Genomic DNA, 24,371 nt, shown 5'->3' with positions numbered 1-24,371 from the left:
AGAACTATGGATAGGGGTTCATAATATTGTACAGGAGTCAGTGAACAAAGCCATCCCAAAGAAGAATGCAAGAAGCCAAAGTAGTTGTCTGAGGAAGCTTTACAAATAGCTGAGGTAAGAAGAGAAGCCAAAAGCAAGGGCTACACTCAACTAAATGTAGAGTGGTTAAGGGACAAACCACTTCCCAGAGAATAGCAAGAAGGGACAAGAAGGCCTTCTTCAATGAACAATGCAAAGAAATAGAGGAAAACAACAGAATGGGAAAGACTAGAGATCTCGTCAAGAATATTGGAAATATTAAAGGAACATTTCATCTAAAAATGGGCACAATTAAGGACAGAAATGATAAAGACCTAATAGATGCAGAAGAGATCAAGAAGAGATGGCAAAAACATACAGAAAAGATCTTAATGACCCAGATAACCACAATGGTGTGGTCACTCACCCGGAGCCAAGACATTCTGGAGTGTGAAGTCAAGTGGGCCTTAAGAATCACTGCTGCCAATAAAGCTAGTGGAGGTGACAGAATTCCAGCTATTTAAAATCCTAAAAGATAATACTATTGAAGTGCTGCACTTAACAAATTTAAAACCCAGAAGCAGCCACAGTACTAGAAAAGGTCAGTCCTCATCCCAATTCCCAAGAAGGGCAGTACTAAAGAATGTTCAGACTACTGGACTAGTATACTCATCTCCCACACTAGTGTGTTATGCTCAAAATCCTTCAAGCTAAGCCTCAGCATTTCATGAACTGAGAACATCCACATGGCCAAGCTGGGTTTAGAAAAGGCCCAGGAGCCAGAAATCAAATTGCCAACATGTGCTGGATCATAGAAAAGGAAGGGAATTCCAGAAAAACACGTATGTAGGATCTTCCCAGACCAGAGACTGAGCCAGTATCCCCTGCATTGCAAGGTGGAGTCTTAACCACTGGACAGCCTGGGAAGCCCTATTTGAACACTGTGTAGGATAATATTCTGAAACTTCCCAACAGCATAAGATATTGTAAAATGATGAGAAAAAAATGTTTATAAATGTACATAAAGAGAGAGGAACCGTGGAGTCTTTTAAATCTCTAGGTTAAGAAAATCAATACAGCTTCATAATAAAGAGTATTTATGTTATATTATTAGCATCTCCAATGTGTAGTTTAATCCAATATAAGTAGTGTTCCAGACAACTGGATGAACTTAGCATTGTCATAAGCAATGTGATAGTTCATTGCATCTAAATACCATTAAATAATATATATGTAATTTAGTTTCACAGTTTCTTGAGCTTTACTCAAGTTCATACTTGACATCTTTTCCAACATGATACTGAAATGACATACATGATATACAAAAATGAAAAAAATCTTTAATAGAAGTGAGAATGGGAAAACACCAGTGAGGAGTTCGGTGAATTTCTGGAGAGCATAAAATAGTTAAGATCTCTTTTGAAAGACACATCAGAGCAGTAGGATCTCTAGATCAGACATGTTCAACAGAAGGCTACAGAGGAAGCCTGAGTTTCTGAGAGACCCCTAGTGCCTTCTTCATACCCACCTAACCTAAAGAAGGACTTGACAGGTAAACCATGCTCACATACTCATAGCTTGGTGTCAACCTTTTCATTCAAACAAAAGGCCAATTAGGGAAACAAACCTTTATGATTATAAAACACATATATCATTTGCTTATATTAGCAGTGTAGTCTTTGGGTCATAACTATATGTGTATGAAAAAGCAAAACTTTAAATTACAGGAAAAAAATCAGAACAATGGGAATATTATATAGCAATGAAAATGACTGCATTATAGATATATGGAAATACGTAGATTCCCTAGTGAAAAATAATGAAAGCATCATGACTGTTATCCTTTCATTTGCTTTCTGGGGTTTGGTGATGTCCCTCAAGAAGCAAAAGGAAAGCAGATCACTGGGCTAATCTTGTGATCTGCACCTCCAAAAATATGTAATAATGTTATTGTTATAAATATTTATATGGTTTGTATCTTTAACCCAAATATCTAACTAAAGAGCTTCACCCTGATATTTTGTCATACTCTATCACTGGGGCTGATCCTCTTTCTAAGAATAAGATTAATTCACTTTAGGTATGTGATGCTTGTGATCATCTTGAAAGAAACACATGAAGGTACATTGACATAGAGTAGCCATCCCAGGCCTGCTAATCTCTGTGGGCTCATTGCAAGACCGAAAAGTAAGTGATGCATTCATACTTCATTTGAAATATTTGTGCTGTCAGAATCATTTCAAGTTTACATATATTGCATATTTATTTAGGACCTCATGTGTGTAAGCAACTGTGCTAAGCACCACATAGGAATAAATGAGAGAATAGTGAGATTTCTAAACTGTAACCTAAAAATGGCTTATAGGCCCAAAATAAGAATTACAGTGTTATACATGACCTAAGAGTATAAATAAACTATTCAATGTTTCAAAATGAGGGAGCATTCTTTTTCTCTTTGAGGTGTTCTGGAAATGTGTTGTGGAAGATATAACATTTAAGATAGACCTTGAAGGAAGGACTGTTATAATTTCAAATGAAGATAGACATACTTGGGGAGAATGTTCCAGTGGAGAGACCTGTATGGAAAAAAAAAAAAATGTACCTGAGAGGAAGATTTGTCCGGAAGAGTTTCAGTGATTCATTTTTGTTTTAGCATTGGGTCCAGTAGGAGAATAGTGGAAGAAGAGAATTTGGAGTTAAATCAAGATTTTTTGGGGGAAATACCCCAAATAATGCCAACATGAACAAATGCAGGGTAAGGTCTAGTTAAGGATAGATATGTTTATAAATCATGCAATATGTTGATACACATAAACAAATAAACATATATATATGCATATAGAGATTTCTAGATAGGTATACAATATATATACATAATCTGGTAGCAATACAATTCATTAAAAACTATTGAAGAGAAATATTAATCAGAGTTCTTTTCATAACAAATAATCTGACAACAATGTTTGGAACATAACCAAGTAGTAAAAGTATCAAGAATGTTGAAAATGACAGATGTGAGTAGTTTTAGAGTGAGGGCATCAATGGTGTTAGTAGGAATGTGTATGGGATCAGTGGTGAGACTGGAAGGTCAGGGATATTCCTGAAGACGAATCACTTATTATTCTTAGAGTATGGATTGTGACAAAAGCTAACATTTAAGGATCGTGGGGGCACAAATCATGCAAACTTTGGCTCATTTTCATGTCTTTCCCAGCTACTCATTGAACTCTGATAGATCATTTTAATGTTATTTGTACTTTGGTAATATGCACTTGAGGCATCTTGTTAACAACACATTCTAATAATCTATACATATTACTTCTTTTTTTCTGATTAGTTTTGTATTTCTTAAAATTGTATGAAAGTTGAGACCATTTCCTTCCTCTTCTGCCACTTCTTTTTTCCTTTCTATGCCCATCCCAATTAAATCTTCAGTCTCATTGTTTAGCTTTCTCAATCAGTAAAGCTTTTCAGATTACCTTACAACATACCCCCAAACTGGACAGAACCATTCAAGAGGAAAGATAGTGAGAGACACCCTCCCTCTTCTTGTTAGACATAGACACACGTTGAGTTAAGAACATCCTCTTGCAATTTGACCTGATTTTCCCTGCTGTAACTCCTTTCTCATTTTTCATTTTTATTGACTACTCATTTCTGTTGCCCTTTTTGTGTGATTGGAGAGTTGCATGGCTTCCCAGGTGGCTCAGTGGTAAAGAACCTGCCTGCCAATGCAGAAGATGCAGGCTCTATCCTTGGGTTGAAAGATCTCGTGCAAGAGGAAATGGCAACCCACTCAGTATTCTTGCCTGGGAAATCCCATGGACAGAGGAGCCTGGTAGGCTACAATCCACAGGGTTGCAAAGAGTGAGATACAATTGAACAACTGGGCAAAATTGAAGCACAGAGAGTTGAAACTCTACAAAAAAGTAAAATTTACTATGTCCCACATAGAGTGAAATGGAAGACTTTTTGATGGCTAGCAGAATTCCTGAAATTTGCCCTCTGTTTATTCAAACACAGGTCTATCACCACTGGGGAGTTTAAACATGATATGATTCTTCAGGCTGTGAAGGTTTCTTAATATCAAAGATACCATATTTCAATCCTTTTCAGAGTGAATATACTATCATAGCACTTAATGCATTTATGAAGACATATTGAGAAGATATGTGCAGAAGATTTTAATTTGTTTTCATCTTTAATTTTTTTGGTATAACATGAACACTTGATTAGAATTTTATCTACTTTTTTGTGTAACATGTACACAGAATTTCAGATGCTTATTAGTACTCTCAGCTTAATTCTTTAAAACACTAGGTTAATAATGATAACTGCAAAAAAAAATTTGAACCCTGGTCAATAGTAGCAACATCTTATCTGCACAATTTATGACTATTTCAGTAAAAAGTGAACTGATATGAGCATTCTTCTTCAACACTTTTGCCAGTGAATCTATGACTTTATTTCTCAAGCTATATATAATTGGATTTAAGAAGGGAATTATGATCATGTAAAATAGAGAGTACATCATATTTTGATCATCTGCTTGTGCAGACCTAGGGTGTATATACATGACAAGAAGAGGCCCATAGTATAAATAAACAGATAGGAGTTGGGCCCCACATGTGGAGAAGGCCTTATTTATGCCTTGTACCAACTTCTTTTTTAAGACTGTAAAAAGAATAAATGTATAAGAGATGAGAACAGTAAGAATGCTGAACACCTGTATTGACCAAGAGAAAATAAATAACATCAGAAAATTAGTGGAAGGGTCAGTACAGGAAATCTTAAACAGTGGTACAAATTCACAGTAACAGTGATGTATTATATTAAAATTACAGAAGGTCAATCTTAATAAAAGTTATATTATGAAGTATGGCATGGAAAAGGCCACCTAAAAATGATGAAACTAATAGCTGAATGCAGAGTTTATTGGTCATAATAACTGGATAAAGTAATGGTTTGCAAATGACCACATAGCAATCATATGCCATTGTTGCCAGCAAACAGCATTCGGTGGTTATGCTGGTTCCAAAGGAAAAAAAAATGTATCTTACATTCAGTGAGAGACATCATTTTGTCCTTTGCAAAGAAACTGACCAGCAGCTGGGGTGTCACTGTGGATGATATCCAGGCATCCACCAAGGCCAAATTCTCAAGAAATAAGTACATGGGGATGTGAAGGTGAGGATCATTGCAGATGAGAGCAATGAGGCCAAGGTTTCCCATAATGGTGAGGAGATATATCACCAAGAACAGAAAGAACAGGAGAATTCACCCTTCTGGCTGATATGTGAGTCCTGTGAGAATGAATTCTGTCAGCAACGTTGCATTTTCTTTTTCCATGTCCTCACTGGGTATTACCTGAAATGAAATGGAGTAAACCAGAAATAAAGACACAAAGAATTTTCAACGTGAATAAATGGGAATGAGAGTTGAAATAAACCATGCATATCAGAATGCCTTCTTAATTTTATTTTCTATAATAGATGAGATCTATTTGGATGAAATATGCCTGCATGTGTGCTAAGTCACTTCAGTTGTGTCTGACTCTTTGTGACCCTATGGACTGTAGCCCACCAGGCTCCTCTGTCCATGGGACTCTCCAGGCAAGAATACCAGAGTGGCTTGCCATCTCCTCCTCCAGGGGATTTTCCCGAACTGGGGATTGAACCTGCTCTTATGTCTCCTGCATTGGCAAGCAGGTTCTTTACCACTAGCCACCTAGCCCTGGGTAAAATGACTTTGAGAGGAGAGTGAAGAGAATGCAAAAGAATTCACAATGTAGAATCACCACTTTGGTGACATATTTGATGTGAAGGGAGTGGTCAGTGAAGAACAGAGGAGTCATTTAGTTGACTGGATAGATTTTCATTAAAAATTGATTGATAACTCATCAATCATATAACTCATATGCAGTCTGTTCCATTGTTCTATATGTCTGTTTTTGTGCCCCAACATTCTGTTTTGCTTACTGTAGCTTTGTCATATAGTCTGAAGTATAGAAGCTTTGCTGTTATTTTTCCCCAAGACAAATTTGGCAATCTGGGGTCTCTGTTCCATAAAAATTTCAAGTTATTTGTTCTATCTGTGAAAAGTATCCTGGATATTTTGATAGGGATTGCATTAAATGCACTGATTGCTTTGTGTACTATGGCCACTTTAGCATAATTAATTCTTCCAATCCAAGAGCATGAGATATCTTTCCAATTCTTTAAGTCATTTTCGGTTTTATTTATCAGTGTTTTAAAGTTTTGTATATAGACCTTTCACTTGCTTGGTTAAGTTTATTCCTAGTTATTTTTTGATGCAGTTTTAAATGGAGTTGTTTTATATTTTCTTTTTCTGATATTTCATTGTTAGTGTAAAGAAATGCAACCGATTTCTGTATATTAATCTTGTATCCTGATACCTTGCTGAGTTAATTTACTAGTTCTAATAGGTTTTGTGTGGAGTCTTGGAACTTCTCTATATAGAGTGTTATCTCATCTGCAAATAGTGACAGTTTCACATTTCCCTTTCCTTGTGAGTACCTTTCATTTCTTTTTCTTGTCTGGTTTCTGTGACTAAGACTTCCAATATGATATTGAATAGAAATGGTGAGAGTGAGCATCTTTGTTTCTTTCCTAAATTTCAGCTCTTTATTATAATACTCCATTAAGTATTATATTGGCTGTGGGTTTGTTGTAAATGGATTTTTGTATATTGAGATATATTCCCTCTATATCTACTTTGGTGATAGTTTATTCCTGAATGGATGTTGAATTTTATCAAATTTTTTTTTAATCTACTGAGATGATCATGTGTTTTTTTTCTTTCCTTTTGTTGATATGGTATTTATTGATTTGCATATGTTGAATCATCCTTGACCCTGGAATGAATCCAGCTTCACTATGGTGTATGATACTTTTGGGTAGTGTTGAATTTGATTTGCATCTACATCCTTCAAAGTTATTGCACTGTAATATTATTTTTTAATAATGTCTTTGGTTTTGGTATCAAGGTAATGGTGGTAAACATTAACAGAGTAAATTTGGGAATGTTTTCTCACTTTCTGTCTCTTGAAATAAGTTCTTTGTATGTTTGGTAAAACTTTCTAGTGAAGCTGTTCAATCCTGGATTTTGTTTGCAGGAAGTATTTGACTATTTTTCTCCTGTTCTGCCGTTTCTCTTATTCTCTATGTCTATCCAATTTAAATTATCAGCCTAATCTGTTAGCTTTCTGAATTAGTGAAGTTTCTCAGGTTGATCTATAACATACAGACACACCTAGAAAGGACAGATAGAAGAATCATCTACAGTTAAGAGGCAACTCACCTCTTTCCCTTTCTCTAAGAAACATATTAAGGTAAGAGGATCTCTTAACAGTGTAGCTCTGTCTTCATTGTCTTGACTCCCATACCATTTTTTCCTCATTGCTTTCTCATTTCTCTTTATTTCTCTGTGTGGTATGGAGTTTATCCCCACAAAAAGTGAAATTTACCATACCTCAGATAATGTGGAATAATAGGACTTTTGATTGCTAGCAAAATTCCTGAGAATTACTTCTGTTCACTCCAAACACAAACCCGCCTCCATACGGAGTTAAATTTGATATGAGTTTGCAGGCTACATGGCTGTAGAAATAGCAAAGATATGAAGTTGTTTAAAGACACTTATTAGATACTAACATCTTGTATGCTTAGTCAATGCTATGGTTTTTCCAGTGGTCACGTATGGATGTGAGAGTTGGACTACAAAGAAAGCTGAGTGCAGAAGAATTGATGCTTTTGAAATGTGGTGTTGGAGATGACTCTTGAGAGTCCGTTGGAGTGCAAGGAGATCCAACCAGTCCATCCTAAAGCAGATCAGTCCTGGGTGTTCATTGGAAGGACTGATGTTGAAGATGAAACTCCAATACTTTGGCCACCTGATGCGAATAGCTGACTCATTGGAAAAGACCCTGATGCTGGGAAAGATTGAGGGCAGGAAAAGAAGGGGATGACAAAGGATGAGATGGTTGGATGGCATCACCGACTCAATGGACATGGGTTTGGGTGAACTCCGGGAGTTGGTGATGGACAGGGAGGCTTGGCATGTTGCGGTTCATGGGGTCGCAAAGAGTCTGACACGACTGAGCGACTGAACTGAACTGAACTGAACTGATGCTTAGTTGCTCAGTCGTGTTTGACTTCTTGCGACTGCATGGACTATAGCCCACCAGGCTCCTCTGTCCATGGGATATTCCAGTTAAGAATACTGGAGTGGGTTGCTATTTACTCCTCCAGGGGATCTTCCTGACCCAGTGATTGAACCCACATCTCCTGTCTCTCCTGTATTGGCAGGCAGATTCTTTACCACTGAGCCACCTGGGAATAAGTTAATGAAAGAATAGTACAACTGTAAATGCAAAAACTTTTAAATAATAATCAACACATAGACACATCTAATTGTATAGTTTTATAGTATTTTAATGAAAAGAGAATGCTTATTAATATGATATCTAAACATTTCTCTTTAACATTTTTGTCAGTGAGTCTATGACTTTCTTATTTCTCAGGCTGTAAATTATTGGATTTAAGAAAGGAATTATGACAGTGTAAAACAGAGAGTCCATCATATTCTGATCATTTTCTTGTGCAGATCCAGGGAGCACATACATGAAGAGAAGAGGCCCATAGTATAAAGAGACAGACAGGAGGTGGGCTCCACAAGTGGAGAAGGCCTTCCTTATTCCTTGTAGAGACTTCTTTTTTAAGATTGTAAAGAGAACAAGTGTATAAGAGACAAGAACAATGGAAATGGTGAATGCCTGTATTGATCCAGCAAAAATGAACACCATAAGAAAATTAATTGTAGGGTCAGTACAGGAAATCTTAAACAATGGTATAATGTCACAATAAAAGTGATGTACTATGATGGAATTGCAGAAGGTTAATCTGAGTAAAAAAGCATTATGAATTATGGCATGGAAGAGGCCACCTAAAAATGACAAAACTAATAGCCAGATACATAGTCTATTGGTCATGATCACTGGATAAAGTAATGGTTTGCATATGGCCACATAGTGATCAAATGCCATTGTTGCCAGCAGAAAACATTCTGTGGTTACGCAAATTGCAAAGGAAGAAAATTGTATCTTACATTCAGAAAGAGAGATCATTTTGCTCATGGCAAAGAAGTTGAGCAGCATTTTGGGGGTTACTGTGGAGGATAACCAAGTATCCACAAAGGCCAGATTCCCAAGGAATAAGTACATGGGGATGTGAAGGTGAGGGTCATTGCAGATGAGCGCGATTAGACCAAGGTTTCCCACAATGGTGATGAGGTATATCATCAAGAACAGAAGGAACAGGGGGACCTGCCACTCTGGTTGATGTGTAAGTCCTGTGAGAATGAACTCTGTCAGCCCTGTTATGTTTTTTGTTTCCATATCATTGATAGATGATCTCTGAAATACAATGCAATAAATGGAAAAAGAACATTTCACAAGAATTCTTAAAAGAAAATTCATTGAGAGTAACAGAACCATGCACTATGATGAATGCCCTTTATTTACTCTTACTAAAAACATAAAAAGTATTTGTAGCAGTTGTTATTTTGGCAAAAAGTTGTTATTTGGCAATCATTTTATTTTAAAATGTAAACAGTCATGAATAGATGTAGAAAAGAAAGACATTCTGAACATGAGCAAATTTATGGGAAAACTATCCCGTGTTTTCAAGGTGAATATAGTGTCAAAAGTAAGTTGTCAGAAGGGCCTGGATTATAAAAGTAATCAATGCTATGTGAAAGATCTTGAACTTTATTCTTTAAGGATAGGCATTCATTGAAAACTTTGAAACAGGGATTGGCATCATCAGTTATTTTTGAAATTAAATATTTGGTTGTAGAAAATAGACTGCAGGGTGAACAACCAGTTGTGAGAAATGCTAATCAGGAATCTATGACTCTTGCCCATGATTCCCAAACCAGATTACACGTCAGAATTTTCTGGGGGAGTTTTGGTACAAAAATAAATTCTGAGGTATTATCATAGAAACTGATTCAGCAGGTCATGAATAAAGGTAATATGAATTTTATAAATGTCCTTCAGTGATTAAAATGCATTTGAAATTCTTAAGTCATTGTGTGCTTTTGAGGAAGACAAAGAGATCAAAATTAATTAGATTTAAGTCAATAGGACTTGATAGCATAATAGATATGAAGGACAGTTAGTGAAAGAGATTGTCACTTGGTAGCTGGGAAGAGTAATCAAAAATTGAGATTGAGAACTCAGATGCAGTGGCCCATTTTTGCAAGGAGCAATCTCTGAACATCCAGATCACATAAACTTAGTATCATTCAATAAGGACTTAATAGGAATAATGACTTTGAAGTCATCGAAGTTACTGAACTACAGCATATATGACTAACCCAGTGGATGGTGTTCATAATGTTAAAACAAGAAAGCATGAAAATAAAGGTGAGGAAGTTATATTAAAGAGATTGAAATGTATATACATCATTTACTAGATCTGACTGACTTTTCTATTACAAATGTCTTGGTGGCAGACAAAAGTTGTTTACTCTAGAAGCCAAAAGTTCTAGAAACTGACTTTTCCTGAAGAGAGGGAAGTAGATCTATTGTTAACCACTAAAACACTAGATTTGAAATATGTAGAGGGGGGAGAGATGTCAAATGTGAACGGAAGAGATTTGTGGTTTAAAGTCAACCAAGGGAGCAATAACAGGACCCCAGAAAATGCATCCTGCACCCACAACAGTGGCATTTTCATTGTGGGTTGTAGCACTCATGTTCAGCAGCAATGACAGCCCTTATTGAGCTAGGACGGAGATATAATTTCAGCTGTTGACTGCTTAACTTCTTACTTTATGTCCCTGCCTATTTCTCCAGTGGATTTCTCCAGCTTCCCTAGCATTGTTTGTTAGAGCCAGTTTCCTTTCAGTTTAGTCATTTTGTCTTGAAACCAGGAGCTGTGGCTCACACAAAAGGAAAAAAAGGAAAGAGCCACAAATGGCTACTGAGCAGAGTGATCAGAGAAACAGGAGGAAACTGGAAAACTGAGACTGAAAAGTTAAAGAGAGGAAAATACGCAAGAACAAAGGAAAGTACAGTGCCTAAAGCAAAATGGATGTTCTAGTAGGATAAGAGTGAACAGAGATTACTGAGTGTGAGAATGAAACTTATGTTACCATGTGTAAAATAGATAGCCAATGAGAATTTGCTGTATGACTCAGGGAGCTCAAACTGGGGCTCTGTGACAATCTAGAGGAGTGTGATGGGGAGGGAGGTGGGATGGAGGTTCAAGAGGGAGGGGACATAGGTATACCTATGGCTGATTCATGTTGATGTTTGGCAGAAACCAACACAATTCTGTAAAGCAATTAACCTTCAACAGAAAAAATAAATTAAAAAAGAGAGACTTCTAGTGGCTTTAGTGAGAGAAGTTTCCGTTTTGTGATAGAGTAGGGATCGTAGGATAACGAGAATTGAATGAAAGCAAGTGACACAGCATTGAGGAAGATGAAATAAAAATGTGGAGAACAGATGTGGATTTTCTTTCTTGTGGAACAATGTCATGAAAGTTGTCAAAAGAAAGAGAGGTGGGAATTGAGAGGAAAGAGGATAGAGAAGTAGAAAGGCAAATCTGGGTGAAAAGGAAACAAGAAGCAGGAAGGACTGCCCTGGTGTTCCAGTGGTTAAAATCCACCTGCCAAAGCAGGGGGCACGGTTTCAAGCCCATGCTCCGCAACAAGAGAGGCCACTGCCATGACAAGCCCATGCACCACAAATAGAGAGTAGCCCCTGCTCTCCACAACTAAAGAAAGCCTGTGCATAATGGTGAAGATTGAGTGTAGCCAAAAATAAGTGAATAAATAAAATTAAAACAAAAAATAAGAAGCCAGAAAAGAGGACAGGACATAGATGGATAAATAAATAAATGTATATATAACACATATTTCTTACACTAAAAACATTATGACCTAAATCCCTAAATACACTTTTAATTCGATTAATGTTTTAGTTCACCATAACATATCGTATGGAGTCATTATAGTCAATCTAATCAGACATATCATTAAAGAGTATAAAATAGTCTTAGAGCTATTTTGCACATCCAGATTTTACTTTTAACAGTAAAACAGATTATTTACTTCTTCTTATTGTTTTCCATTTTCAAATGCCTGTTTTGACATTTTGTAAACCAAATCAAAATTATTATGTTTAACAGTATTTTAATTTTCCTTGAAAAATAATGAATATTATAGAAGTTCTTCTCTTACCAGTATCTGTTAAGAAATCGTCAAGATCCTCTCAGCATTTGGTTTTCTGAGGTCAAAATAATACAGGAGAACTGGAATCACAATAACACAAAGAGCAATATTTTATACACTGATTCATTTTGGAGACTTCATTATCCAGGCTTAGGAAAATGTTGTTTATTAAAATTTTTTTAACACAAGAATTAACCATTTGTAGGACTGCCAGCAAGGAAGGAGTGGAGAACTAATATTCTCCTGATAGTGTCCATGGAATTCCATTAGGACAAAGCTAAGTTGTTCTTCTGGGCATTGAAGACTTGGGCATGTATGAGAGATTCATGTTGTTCCACAGGGCATTACAGACTCTGAAATTATAAGCAGTAGTCATTGTAGACAGCTCCAGTTCTAACTATTAAAATTGTACTTTATGCCATACTTTCAAACACAGATGACATATTTGGCATGTTTGTGCAAACTCCACCATATCTCTAAATTTTGGTACTCTGAGAACTTTGCTCAGTATGAACTTGTCTGAGCCAATCACATATGATTTGAATGAGGTCAATGTTTTAGATTCCCTCCAAACTCCAATTGCAAGAAAGTTGACCTTTCTGTGTAGCTGGAACTTTCATTCTCTGTATGATCAGAGAGCCTGGATCATTGGAAAAACACAAAATAGTAAATATGGCTTCCAAAGAGAGAGGCAGCAGGAGCAAGATGGGGTCAGGGAAGTGAGCATATGTGGATAGCACAGAGTCTGGAGGCCAGATTATGGAGTTTGTTCTTTACCACATCTTAGAGGAAAACTATTGAGGGATTTTGAACATGGTGATAACAAGTTCAGATTTGTGCAGTAACAGAGACAGTTGTTCATGAATGTTCATTCAGAAAAATAAAGCTTACTTTACTTGTTTGTGACATTTTGATGTGATATCTGAAAAAAAAAGTGCTTAACTTCCACTTTGGACTTCCTGGTTAGATAGGAGGAGAGAAAAAATGCTTCATTTTGATAGACTGATTAATCACTTAACCTGCTTCCTTACATTTTTGCTGGTGAAAGCCAAAATAGAGGAGGTAATATAGGAGAGAGGGGTTCCTGTGAAAAGTACACAGGACCGTGGAGTGGGGAATGTAATGTGCACAGGTAGCTTCAGCACAACTAACGCTTGGATAAAATTTACTGCCTTCTTCAACTTTGTGTAATTGTCTCCTAACTTATTTGGTTGCCTATCTGTGAGCACAAAGGCCTGTATTACTGCTTCCAGTATGAGTAGTCTTTTCATTTATGATCATTTTTAATTTTTAATACCTCATTGTGATTTCTTTGCTTTTCCCTAGTGACTTCATAATATCGTGCCTCTTTTTGTGTATCATTCTTTGACATCTGTCTATCTTTTTTGGTGAAGTGTTTGTTCAAATAGTTTGCCCAATTTTTAATTGGGTTATTTGTTTCTTTATTATGAGTTTTGGGAGTGCTTCATGTATTCCCAGTGAAAGTTTTTTTTATCAGATATATGCTTTGTAAATATTGTAATGTAACACACTAATTTGTTACATTGATGACATTACGCTGATTGGTTATAGTAAGCAAGAAGTATTTACATTGGTAAGACATTTGCAACAGACATAGAAAACAAATCTCACAAAAATGTGGGAGCCTTCTGCTTTAGTGAAATGTCTAGGTGTCCAGTGATATAGCACATGTTGAGATAATTCTTCTAAGTGAAGGATATTACTTCTGGCCCTTCCTGAAACTAAAAGAGAGGAACAATGGATAATATTTTATGTTAATCGCTCAGTTGTGTCCAACTCTTTGCGACCCCGTAGACTGTATCCTCTGTCCATGGGATTCTCCAGGCAAGAATACTGGAGTGGATTGCCATTCCCTTCTCCAGAGGATCTTCCCGACCCAGGGATCAAACCCTGGTCTCCCGCGTTGCAAGTGAAGCCACCCAGTCGTGTCCAGCTCTGTGCCACCGCATGGACTGTAGCCTACCAGGCTCCTCCCTCCACGGGATTCTCCAGGCAAGAGTACTGGAGTGGGTTGCCATTTCCTTCTCCATGCCTCTGTAAATTTTGGAGGCAATACTATTCTTATTTGGATGTGTTATTATAGCCCATTTACTGAATGATGGGAAAGGCTGATAGTTTTGATTGGGGCTCAGAACAAGAGACATGGGACATGTCTAGGCTTTTGTGCAAGCTCTTCAGTCCCTTCGGCTAAGGGTCCCCAACTTCTGGGCCCTGGACCATTATCTTCTGTCAAATCAGAAGCAACATTAGATTAGAAATAAAGTGCACAATAAATGTAACGCTCTTAAATCATCCTGAAAACATCCTCCCCATCCCCTGTCCATGGAAAAATTGTCTTCCATGAAATCAGTCCCTGCTGCCATAAAGGTTGCAGACTGCTGGCTTAGACCATATGCAACAGGTCCAGTGGAGCTTGAGTCAGCAGTGGCAGATGCTTGGAGCCTTTAATAGGCCTCTAGAGGTGGAAATAGATGCAGGCCTTTAGAATTTTGAGCACAACACTTCCATCCTCTGTGAATGACTCCTCTACTTTAGGAAAGTAACCATTGTTTGTTGCTCACTCTCTGCTAGTGAGCCTCAGTAGAAAGTGTATGTTTAACCATGGCCAAAATTTGCCATGATGCCAGAGCTGCCCTTGCTAAACTGAAGGCTATCTGACCCACAAACCATAAAGTTGTGTGTGCACGGCAGCATTCTTTTATCAGATGAAACTAGTAGATACTTGATCAAGCAGGAACAGGCCCTGAAGGCACAAATAAGTTACCCGAAGAAGTGGTCTAAATTCTGTCGGAGTCTACTCCTGCTACAGTGGTGTCTCTCTCACAGTGTGGACCTGTGGTCCTATAGGGAGTTCTCTGTAATTAGTTTACAGAGAAGAGAAGACTGGAGCCTGCAGATCCAGATGAATCTGCCTGGTATACAGGCACCATCAGAAAGTGGACGTCTGCTGCACTACAACGCCTCTCTGTGACCTTCCTGAAGGACATTGGTGATGGGAAAACCTTTTAGTGGGCAGAACTTTGAGCATCACACCTGGTTGTTCACTCTATTTGGAAAGAGAAAGGGGCAGGTGTGTAATTATAGTTCATCGGCTGTGGCCAATGGTTTAGCAGGATGTTCCTGGACTTTGAAGGAAAATGACTGGAAATGCAAGACAGTTTGAGAAGAATTATGTTAATTGATCTCTCTGAATGGGTAAAAATAACATGAAATGTTTGTGTCCCATGTGAATGCTCACCAAAAAAAGTGATTTTAGCAGAATGAAATTTTATCATTAAGTTATTAAGGTGATCCAATGTATGGACACTAGTCACTCTTTCTCAAGTACTCTGTCACTACTCAGTGAGCTCACAAATAAAGTGGTCAGTGTGTCAGAGATAGAGGCTATGCATCTTCTTAACACCTAACTTTGACTTGTGCTTCCTAAGGCCAGCTTGACTGTGACCTCTGTCGAGTGCCCAGGTAGCCAGCAGCTGAGACCATCACTGAATCCTGATGTGGCACCATTCATTGGCCTGATCACCCATGTGCCTGGTTTCAGGTTCATTACTTTGAACAGTTTCCATCGTGGAAATGGGAGTGTTTTGTTCTTACAAGAATAGACACTTACTGTAGATACAGATATATTTAGGTATATGGGATTCCTTGTAGAAAATGCCTCTGCCAAAATTATCATCCTTCCATCTTTATGGTATTCCCTATCCACTGTCATAGTACTCCTGACAGCACAGCTTCTGATCAAGGACCTCAACTTAGTGAAAAAAAAGATATGTTAACATGTCCACCCTTGTGGAATTCACTGGCTTTACTCTATTTCCCACCATGCTGAAGCGTATAGTTAGATAGAATGATGAATAGTTCTCATAAAGCCTCAGTTAACAGCAGAACTAGATGGCAATATCTTGCAAGGCTAGGGCAGGGACCTCCAGAAGACTGAATATTTCTGACCCTCAGTATTTGGTACTGCTTCTGTCAAAGCAAGGATTCATGGGTCCAGGAATCAGGAGACAGAAATGAGATTGGCGTCAGTGTCTACTACCCTTAATGACCACTACAAAATATTTGTTTCTTGTTCCTGTAATTTTCTCCTCTGCTGGCCTTGTGGACTCACTTCCAAACAGAGGAATGCTTCCACCAGGAAACGCAACAATGATTCCACTAACTGAAAATAGACTGCCCCTCAATCCTGTTAACTCTATGCTCCTTTGAATCCTCAAAGAAGGGAATTACTGTGCTAGATGAGGTGATTGATGGCAGCTACCAAGGGGAAATGGGACTGCTCCACAAAGTGAGTAATGAAGAGTGTGTCTGAAATACAGAAAACCCACTAAGGTATCTCTTAGTATTTTCATTCCCACGATTCAGGTCAATGAAAACACCAACAAACCAATACAGACAGTAGTTCTTATGGCCCAGACTCTTCAGGAATGAAAGTTTGTGTTACCACACAAGGTGAAGAACACTGTCCACCTGAGGCAAAGGGAATACAGAATGGATAAGTTAGTTAAAATATCAGCTACAATCATGTGATCATTTACAGCTATGAAGACTGTAATTACCAAGAGATTTCCTTCTTAGTGTGATATGAATACATTTGTGTGTGTGGCAAATTTTTTCACTTTTATTCCCTTATCGTGTGACATAAGATGTACTGACTTTATTTATACTAGTTAAATAATATGATATCAAATTAATAGCACTCAAATTACCAGATATTAAGGAGAAAAATAAATATCACTCAAAGATTTTACCTCCTCAAGAATGAGATAGAACATTTTTTGTTATACGTGTATTATGTTAGGTGGAATATAGCTTTGTTGTTTTCTTTATGTGAAGATAAAACATAGTCTTAGGAGATGTTTACAGGTGCCAAGTTGCCATGGGTAGACGGGCAAATTCCCTTGTGGCTCAGATGGTAAAGCATCTGCCTACAATGCGGGAAACCTGGGTTCAATCCCTGGGTCGGGAAGTTCCCCTGGAGAAGGAAATGACAACCCACTACAGTATTCTTGCCTGGAAAATCCCATGGGCAGAGGAGCCTGGTAGGCTACAGTCCATGAGGTCGCAAAGAGTCAGACACGACTGAATGACTTCAATTCACTTCACTTCAGACTTGTAATGGTTCATTTCATGTGTCAACTTTGTTGGGCTGTGGGCTGTCTAGAAATCTGATTAAACATGATTTTGGTGTGTGTCTCTGTGGGTGTCTCCATAAGTGGTTAGTATGGAATTGGTGGACTCAGTAAAGCATATGGTCCTCCCCAATATATCTGGGCATCATCCCCATTTGCAGTGGGTCTGAATGAAACAGTGAGGCAGAGGAAGGTTGAATTCAGTGTCTGCTTGCCTGGTTGACATTGGTCTTCAGCTGCTCTTGGTGACCATGATTCTATGAATTTCATACACAGATAAGAATATATACCATGCTTCCCTGGTGGCTTAGATGGTGAGGAGTCTGTCTGCAGTATAGGAAACCTGGGTTCAATTCCTGGTTTGGAAATATCCCCTAGAGAAGAGAATTACTACCCACTCCAGTACTCTTGCCTGGAGAATTCTATGGACAGAGATGCCTGGTGCTCAGTCCATGGGGTCACATAGAGTTGGGCACAACTGAGCAACTAACACTAACTACTGACTCGAACCTTTGAATTATGGCCCTTGCTATCCTCAGTTTCCTACCTGAAGAGGGCATTTAGTGGAGTCTCTCAGCCTCCATAATTGTGTGAGTCAATATCTCATAAAAATGACTTTAGTTTATAGGTAGACAATAAGTACTCTTGCCTGGAAAATCTCATGGATGGAGGAGCCTGGTAGGGTGCAGTCTTTGGGGTCGCTAAGAGTCAGACACGACTGAGTGACTTCACTTTCACTTTTCACTTTCATGCATTGGAGAAGGAAATGGCAACCCACTCCAGTGTTCTTGCCTGGAGAATCCCAGGGATGGTGGAGCCTGGTGGGCTACCATCTTCAGGGTCGGGTCGCACAGTCGGACACGACTGAAGCGACTTAGCAGTAGCAGCAAAAACAGAGGTACATAGATCTTCTTAGTTCTGTTCCTCTAGACAAACATGACTACAACAGAAATTCACTGTACATTTGGTGAACTTCTTGTTTTATCTTGTATGTTATAAGAAATGTCAAGATTCAACAGTTAGATTTGTTCTAAAAGGTCTCACTACCTTCTCAGAAGTAGTAAGCATCACATCATTACAACATAAGGAACATCTGTATATGAAATTTCTTTTGAAAAATGTTGGGACCTAAGAAACGCCATGATAGGCTTCAGGGACTAAGGTAGGACTCACGGGAAAAGCTGAGTCATTGCCCAGTGAGGTCATCCCCGCGGATGCCAGGACTTGTCTAATCAGCATACTCCCCGTAACCTGGTTTGAGTTTATCAGGATGTAAAAGACATCCCCCAGCAGCCAATAGCCAATTAGTAAATACCAGGAAACCCCTGCAGCCAATAAAGATTAGCCAATTAGTAAATACTAGGAAACTCCTGCAGCCAATCAGCCCTTGCCAACTCTCTGTTCTAAAACCTATAAATACTGCTGTAAATCTGGGCTCGGGGCTCCTTGCTCCACTCCACTGCGTTGGATGTGGCGGGAGCCCTAGCTCGAGCTAGAAATAAAACCCCTTCATGCTTTTGCATTGCTGTGGACGTCTTATTCTCAGTTTTGGGGACTCGGACTCTGGGCATAACAAAAAAACAGGTGTAAAAACTAATCTAGGTTGATAATTGTTTTTCAAGAGGAACAGAAATGCTTCCCATTAACCTTCCTGAAATCAGGCACTAGGTTTGCATTGGTTATCATTAATGTTAATCATGGTTTCCAGGAAAAAGTAATTTTTTTAAAGTCTAAAATACTTCATCCCTTGAAACATATACCCTATTTGTGTCCTTCTGTTCAAAATTGAAAGGTAAGTATAAACAGAGGGTATAAACTTTCAGAAATATTTCATAGTGCTTTTTCAGTAAGAAATGGAGGATCCCCTGGAGAAGGATATGGCAACCCCCTCCAGTATGCTTGCTTGGAAAATCAGATGGACAGAGGAGCCTGGTGGGCTATAGTCCATAGGGTCCCAAGAATTGGACACAACTTAGTAACTAAACCACACCACAGAGCATATGTAGAAATTCCATTCTGTCTGCTCTCTAAATACCTTAATGCTATACCAGTTTTGCTTTGCTGCTGCTGCTACTGCTGCTAAGTCGCTTCAGTCATGTCCAACTCTGTGCGACCCCATAGACGGCAGCCCACCAGGCTCCCCTGTCCCTGGGATTCTCCAGGCAAGAACACTGGAGTGGGTTGCCATTTCCTTCTTCAATGCATGAAAGTGAAAAGTGAAAGTGAAGTCGCTCAGTCGTGTCCGACTCAGCGATCCCATGGACTGCAGCCTACCATACTCCTCCGTCCATGGGATTTTCCAGGCAAGAGTACTGGAGTGGGGTGCCATTGCTTTACTGATTGTTTAAAGCAATTATTCTTCTATCTTAGGCTGCAGTGATAGAGTATCATTGACCTTCTATCGCACGCATTTAGTTTTTACATTCTGGAGAATGAGAAGTTCAAGAACAGTGGGACAGCAGATATTGTACATGTGTGTGTGCTCAGTCACTCAGTCACGTCTGACTCTTCTATCTACGGAATTTTCCAGGGAGTGGGTTGCCATTTCCTTCTCCGGGGGATCTTTCCCACCCAGGAATCGAATCGGAATCTCTTGCATATCCTGCGTTGGCAGGGGGATTCTTTTACCACACTGCCACCTGGGAAGCCCATTGTACATGGTGAGAGCTTACTTCCTGCCTAGTAACAGGCTGTCACCTCACATGAACTTTCCTGATTGAGTATTGTTGTAGAGGACAATAGTTGCCTTATCTATTCCTCTTATTTTAAGGGAACTAATCCTATCATGTAAGTCTTATCCTTATGACCCAGTCTGAGAGTAATTACCTTCTAAAGACTCCACTCAAAATAACACCACATTAGGGGGTTAGTGATTTAACATAGGAATTTGGGGAGAAACCAAACAGGGGTTTACCTTGTGTAGCTGCAGTCCATGGGGTTGTGGAGAGTCAGAGATGACTTCGGACTGAGCAACAAAAAATAAAACAGAATCAGAAACTCTAATGATGACACCTTTCAATTTGTCTCTTTAAATGATTCTGATGCCTGCTAAATTTTGAGAATTTTGCTTTAGAAGAGCAAAAACAACGAAAGGGAAATCCTATACCAGAGAAGTATTGACATGTAGTAAACAACATTTTGCCAAAGTTATTTAACCACCAGACTTTAGTTACATAGTTCTGGCTTTGATTGATATCTGTTTTTATCTAATCCTAATCATGTTGAACACCGTCTAGAACAATTTTATCCACAGGCTTCTGAAGAGCATGTCTCACTCAGTACTAAGGTATTCTAAGGTGATGAGAAAAATCATATATAAATGTATATAAGGAGAGAAGAATTGTTCTTTCCTTTTAGTCTCCAGATTAAGAGAATAAATGCACTTCATGATAAACAGTGTCTCAAGTATATTATTTGTATTTCTAAGGACTGATTTAATCCAGCATCAGCGGTGTTTCAGACAACTGATGAGTTTAGCAAAATGATCTCATTCTATACACCTAAATAACTGTTAAATAGTACAGATTGAATTTCATAGTTTGTTTTTAAAGGAATGAGAATACCTTTTTTAAAATGTGAATATTTCACAGGTGTATCTTTCACCTCTTTTCCAACATGCCAGTGAAATGACAAAAATAATCTACAAGATGATCAGAGGTGAGTGGGATCACCTCATTTGACTAGGGATTTTTGTAATTTCTGGAAGGCACAAAGCAGTTAGGATTGTACTGAAGGTCAAAACTGAGCAGAGGAATCTGTAGAGGAGACATCTACAAGAGAAGACTACAAGGAGACCTAAGTTTCTTGGAGGCCTCCAACTATTCCATAGTCACCAAGCTAAATTAAGACTTGACAGGTGATTTACCCCACTCATATACTCATAACTTGACATCAAACTTCTCAAAGAAAAATCCTTTAGGGAAAAGTCCTTAATGATAGTAGAAAAAATATATACATGATGCCTGTACTTTCAGTTAATTTTGGGTCATTACAATGTATGAAAAAGCAAAAATCCATATAATTGACAGGAAGCCATCCGAACAATGGAAACATTGTACAGCAATAACAATGAATTATGGACATGTACAATAACAATGATTCTTTAGGGAGAAGAGTAAAAGCACCTGGACTGTGATCAATCCATTTCCTTTTTCTAAAATGTGGAAGGAATGCCTTAGAGGAACAAAATCAGATAGATGACCTGGTCTAATCTTGTGACTTGCACCTCCGGGCATATAGATTAATCCTATTTGTTGAAATACGTGTATCTTTAATCCAAACTTCTTAATTAGGAGGCTATTTTCAGATAGTTTGTCATACTCTATCCCAGGACCCAATCTTATGTAGAAGAAGAATTCACTTTAGGTATATGATATTTGCAATTCACATTAAAGAAGTTTTAAAAGTAAGCTGACATACAGCATCCACCCCAGGCCCAGTAATTTCTCTTGTCTCATTACCAGGTTAAAAAAGAGTGATATGTATTTGTGCTATCATTTTAATATTACAAATATTTCACTAATTCCTATTTAAGACCTCATATGTATAAACTATTGTGCTACATACAAGAAAAGAGAGAAAGACATATAAATTGTAGTCTAAAAGAACTTATTATATTAGGCCAGGTGGGGCCAAGAAGTATAAATCAGCTGCTAAAAGGTTAAAATCAGTGAGCATTCCTAGTTTCTTTGTGATATTCTGGAAATACATCTTGGAAGTTGTAGCATGTGAGAGAGATATTGAAGAAATGATGCCATTTCAGTTTTAAATGAAGACGAAATATTTGAGTGGGGAAGGCACTGTATGGATAGACCTGTGTGAGCAAAAGCATGAACCTGAGAGAGAGAGGTTTGTCCAGAAGGCTTTTAGAAACTCAGTTTGAATATAACAGGAGAATCGTGGAGGAAGAACTTTCCAGTTTGAACTAAGTTAAACTAAGGTTTTATTTGAAAGGACTTCAGACATTGTCAGAGTGAACAAATGCTGGATAGAGAATAGATAGATAGTTAGGTAGTGTATTTATATATAATATAATCTGTATATATAGATACATTTCAATATATACAAATATTTGTACTTTTATTTATATATCATATAATCTGCATACACATGAGAAAATAATTACAGTGCATCTGTATATCTACAACTCTAGATACATTTATCATGTTTGCTTACAATCTGGTAGCAATGACAATCCTTTAAAAGTAATTGAAGATGATATGGTCTAATTACAGTCCTGTTTCTAAAGGTTAATCTGACAGTTGTGTTTGGAAAGGAAGGAAATATTAGCAACATGGAGGAATCAATAACTAGAGTTTTACAGATCACAGACACTGATAATTTTGAAGGTGTGGACCTGAGTGGAATCAATAGGAGTGTGTGTGAAATTTCAGTGTTGAGAGAAGGGCGGGCATGGATCTGGAAATGTATCACTTATCATACTTAAATAATATGCAATGTGAGAAAAGCCAATTTTCAAGGACTTTTAAGACAGAAACTATCCAGATTTTTGTTCATTTTCATGTCTTTGCCACCAACACATTGGGAACTATGATATCATGCTATTGACATTATTTGAACTTTGATAATATACATTTAAAACCCTTTAAGGTTAACAACACATTTAAATAAATGTTATATACTACTGACTTCTTTAGCTTACAAACTTTTTTTTTTTAATTTTAGGAAGATTGAGACCATTTCCTTCCTATTCTCCAATTTCTCTTCTTCCCATACCCATCCCAACTTAGTCATTCAGTCTGAACTCTTAACTTCCTGAATTAGTGAAGATTTTCAGTTACCCAGCAACAGACACAGCTAAAAGGGGCCTTAGAAGGCATTATAGACGGTGAAGTGAAGTGAAGTGGCTCAGTCGTGTCCGACTCTTTGCGACCCCATGGGCTGTAGCCTACCAGGCTCCTCTGTCCATGGGATTTTCCAGGCAATAGTCCTAGACTGGATTGCCATTTCCTTCTCCAGGGGATCTTCCCAACCCAGGGTTTGAACCCGGGTCTCCCGCATTGTATACAGATGCTTTACCGTCTGAGCCACCAGGGAAGTCCTTTATAGACAGTAGAAGTAACTTACTTTTACCTCCTTATAGAAGCACACTGAGTTAAGAGCATCTCGTATGGTTTGGCCTGCCCTTCAATGTTTTAACTCCCTTCACATGGTTTTCATTACTTTCCTCTTCAGTTTATTTTTCTGTATCATATGAGAATTGAATCCATATGAAGCAGGATCACCAGGGACCAAATAAAGTAGAATAAAGCCTTGAATGATGTCTGGCAATATTCCTGGGGTTTACCTCTGTTCACTCAAACACAAAAATGCCCACTATGTGAAGTTAAATGTGATATGAGTCTCCAGGCTATAAGAATGTATTACTATCAAAGATCCCATCTCAAGTATTTTTCAGAGGTTTTAGTACTTGTGTGCTCATTTGCTCAGTAATATCCAACTCTTTGTGACCCCATGGACTCGCCCATCTCCTCTGTCCATGGAATTTTCCAGGCAAGAATACTGGAGCAGGTTGCCATTTCCTCCTCCAAGGGATCTTCCTGACCCAGAGATCCAAACCACATCTGCTATGTCTCCTGCACTGGCAGGCATATTCTTTTACCACTGTGTCACCTGGGAAACCCATATTTTAGTGCTTAATACGTGTTTAATAAATCTACTTTAAAAACCACAATGAGGAATATACAAGCATGTAAAGTTTTTTTTCATTTTAATTTATTTGGCTGTGCCATGCAGCCTGTAGTATGTTAATTTCTAGACCAGGGATCAAACCCAGGCCATCAGCACTGATGATGTGTAGTCCTAAGCACTGGACAGCCAGGGAATTTCCCATTTTAAATTCTGCTTCACTTATTTTAGCATGATATGAACATTTGATTAAAATTCCGTCTCTTTTAATAAGATATACAAATATCTTAA

At 38.1% G+C, this 24,371-nt stretch overlaps 1 protein-coding gene and 1 pseudogene across 1 annotated transcript; both read right to left on the bottom strand.

Annotated features, from left to right (window-relative positions):
• Positions 1-4,339: 4,339 nt before the first annotated feature.
• Positions 4,340-5,376, bottom strand: LOC128052356 (olfactory receptor 5H8-like; annotated as a pseudogene).
• A 3,127-nt stretch (positions 5,377-8,503) lies between these two features.
• On the bottom strand, positions 8,504-9,454 carry LOC128047606 (olfactory receptor 5H8-like). The gene has a single exon (XM_052639897.1). It carries the CDS (start codon positions 9,431-9,433, stop codon positions 8,504-8,506), a length of 930 nt encoding a protein of 309 aa, XP_052495857.1. The 5' UTR covers positions 9,434-9,454.
• Between the last annotated feature and the right edge of the window lie 14,917 nt (positions 9,455-24,371).

This window comes from Budorcas taxicolor, chromosome 1, assembly GCF_023091745.1.
Source record: "Budorcas taxicolor isolate Tak-1 chromosome 1, Takin1.1, whole genome shotgun sequence".
Lineage (NCBI taxonomy): Eukaryota > Metazoa > Chordata > Mammalia > Artiodactyla > Bovidae > Budorcas > Budorcas taxicolor.
The sequence above is the reverse complement of the archived record's forward strand: the minus strand, read 5'-3'. Positions and strand labels throughout refer to the sequence as shown.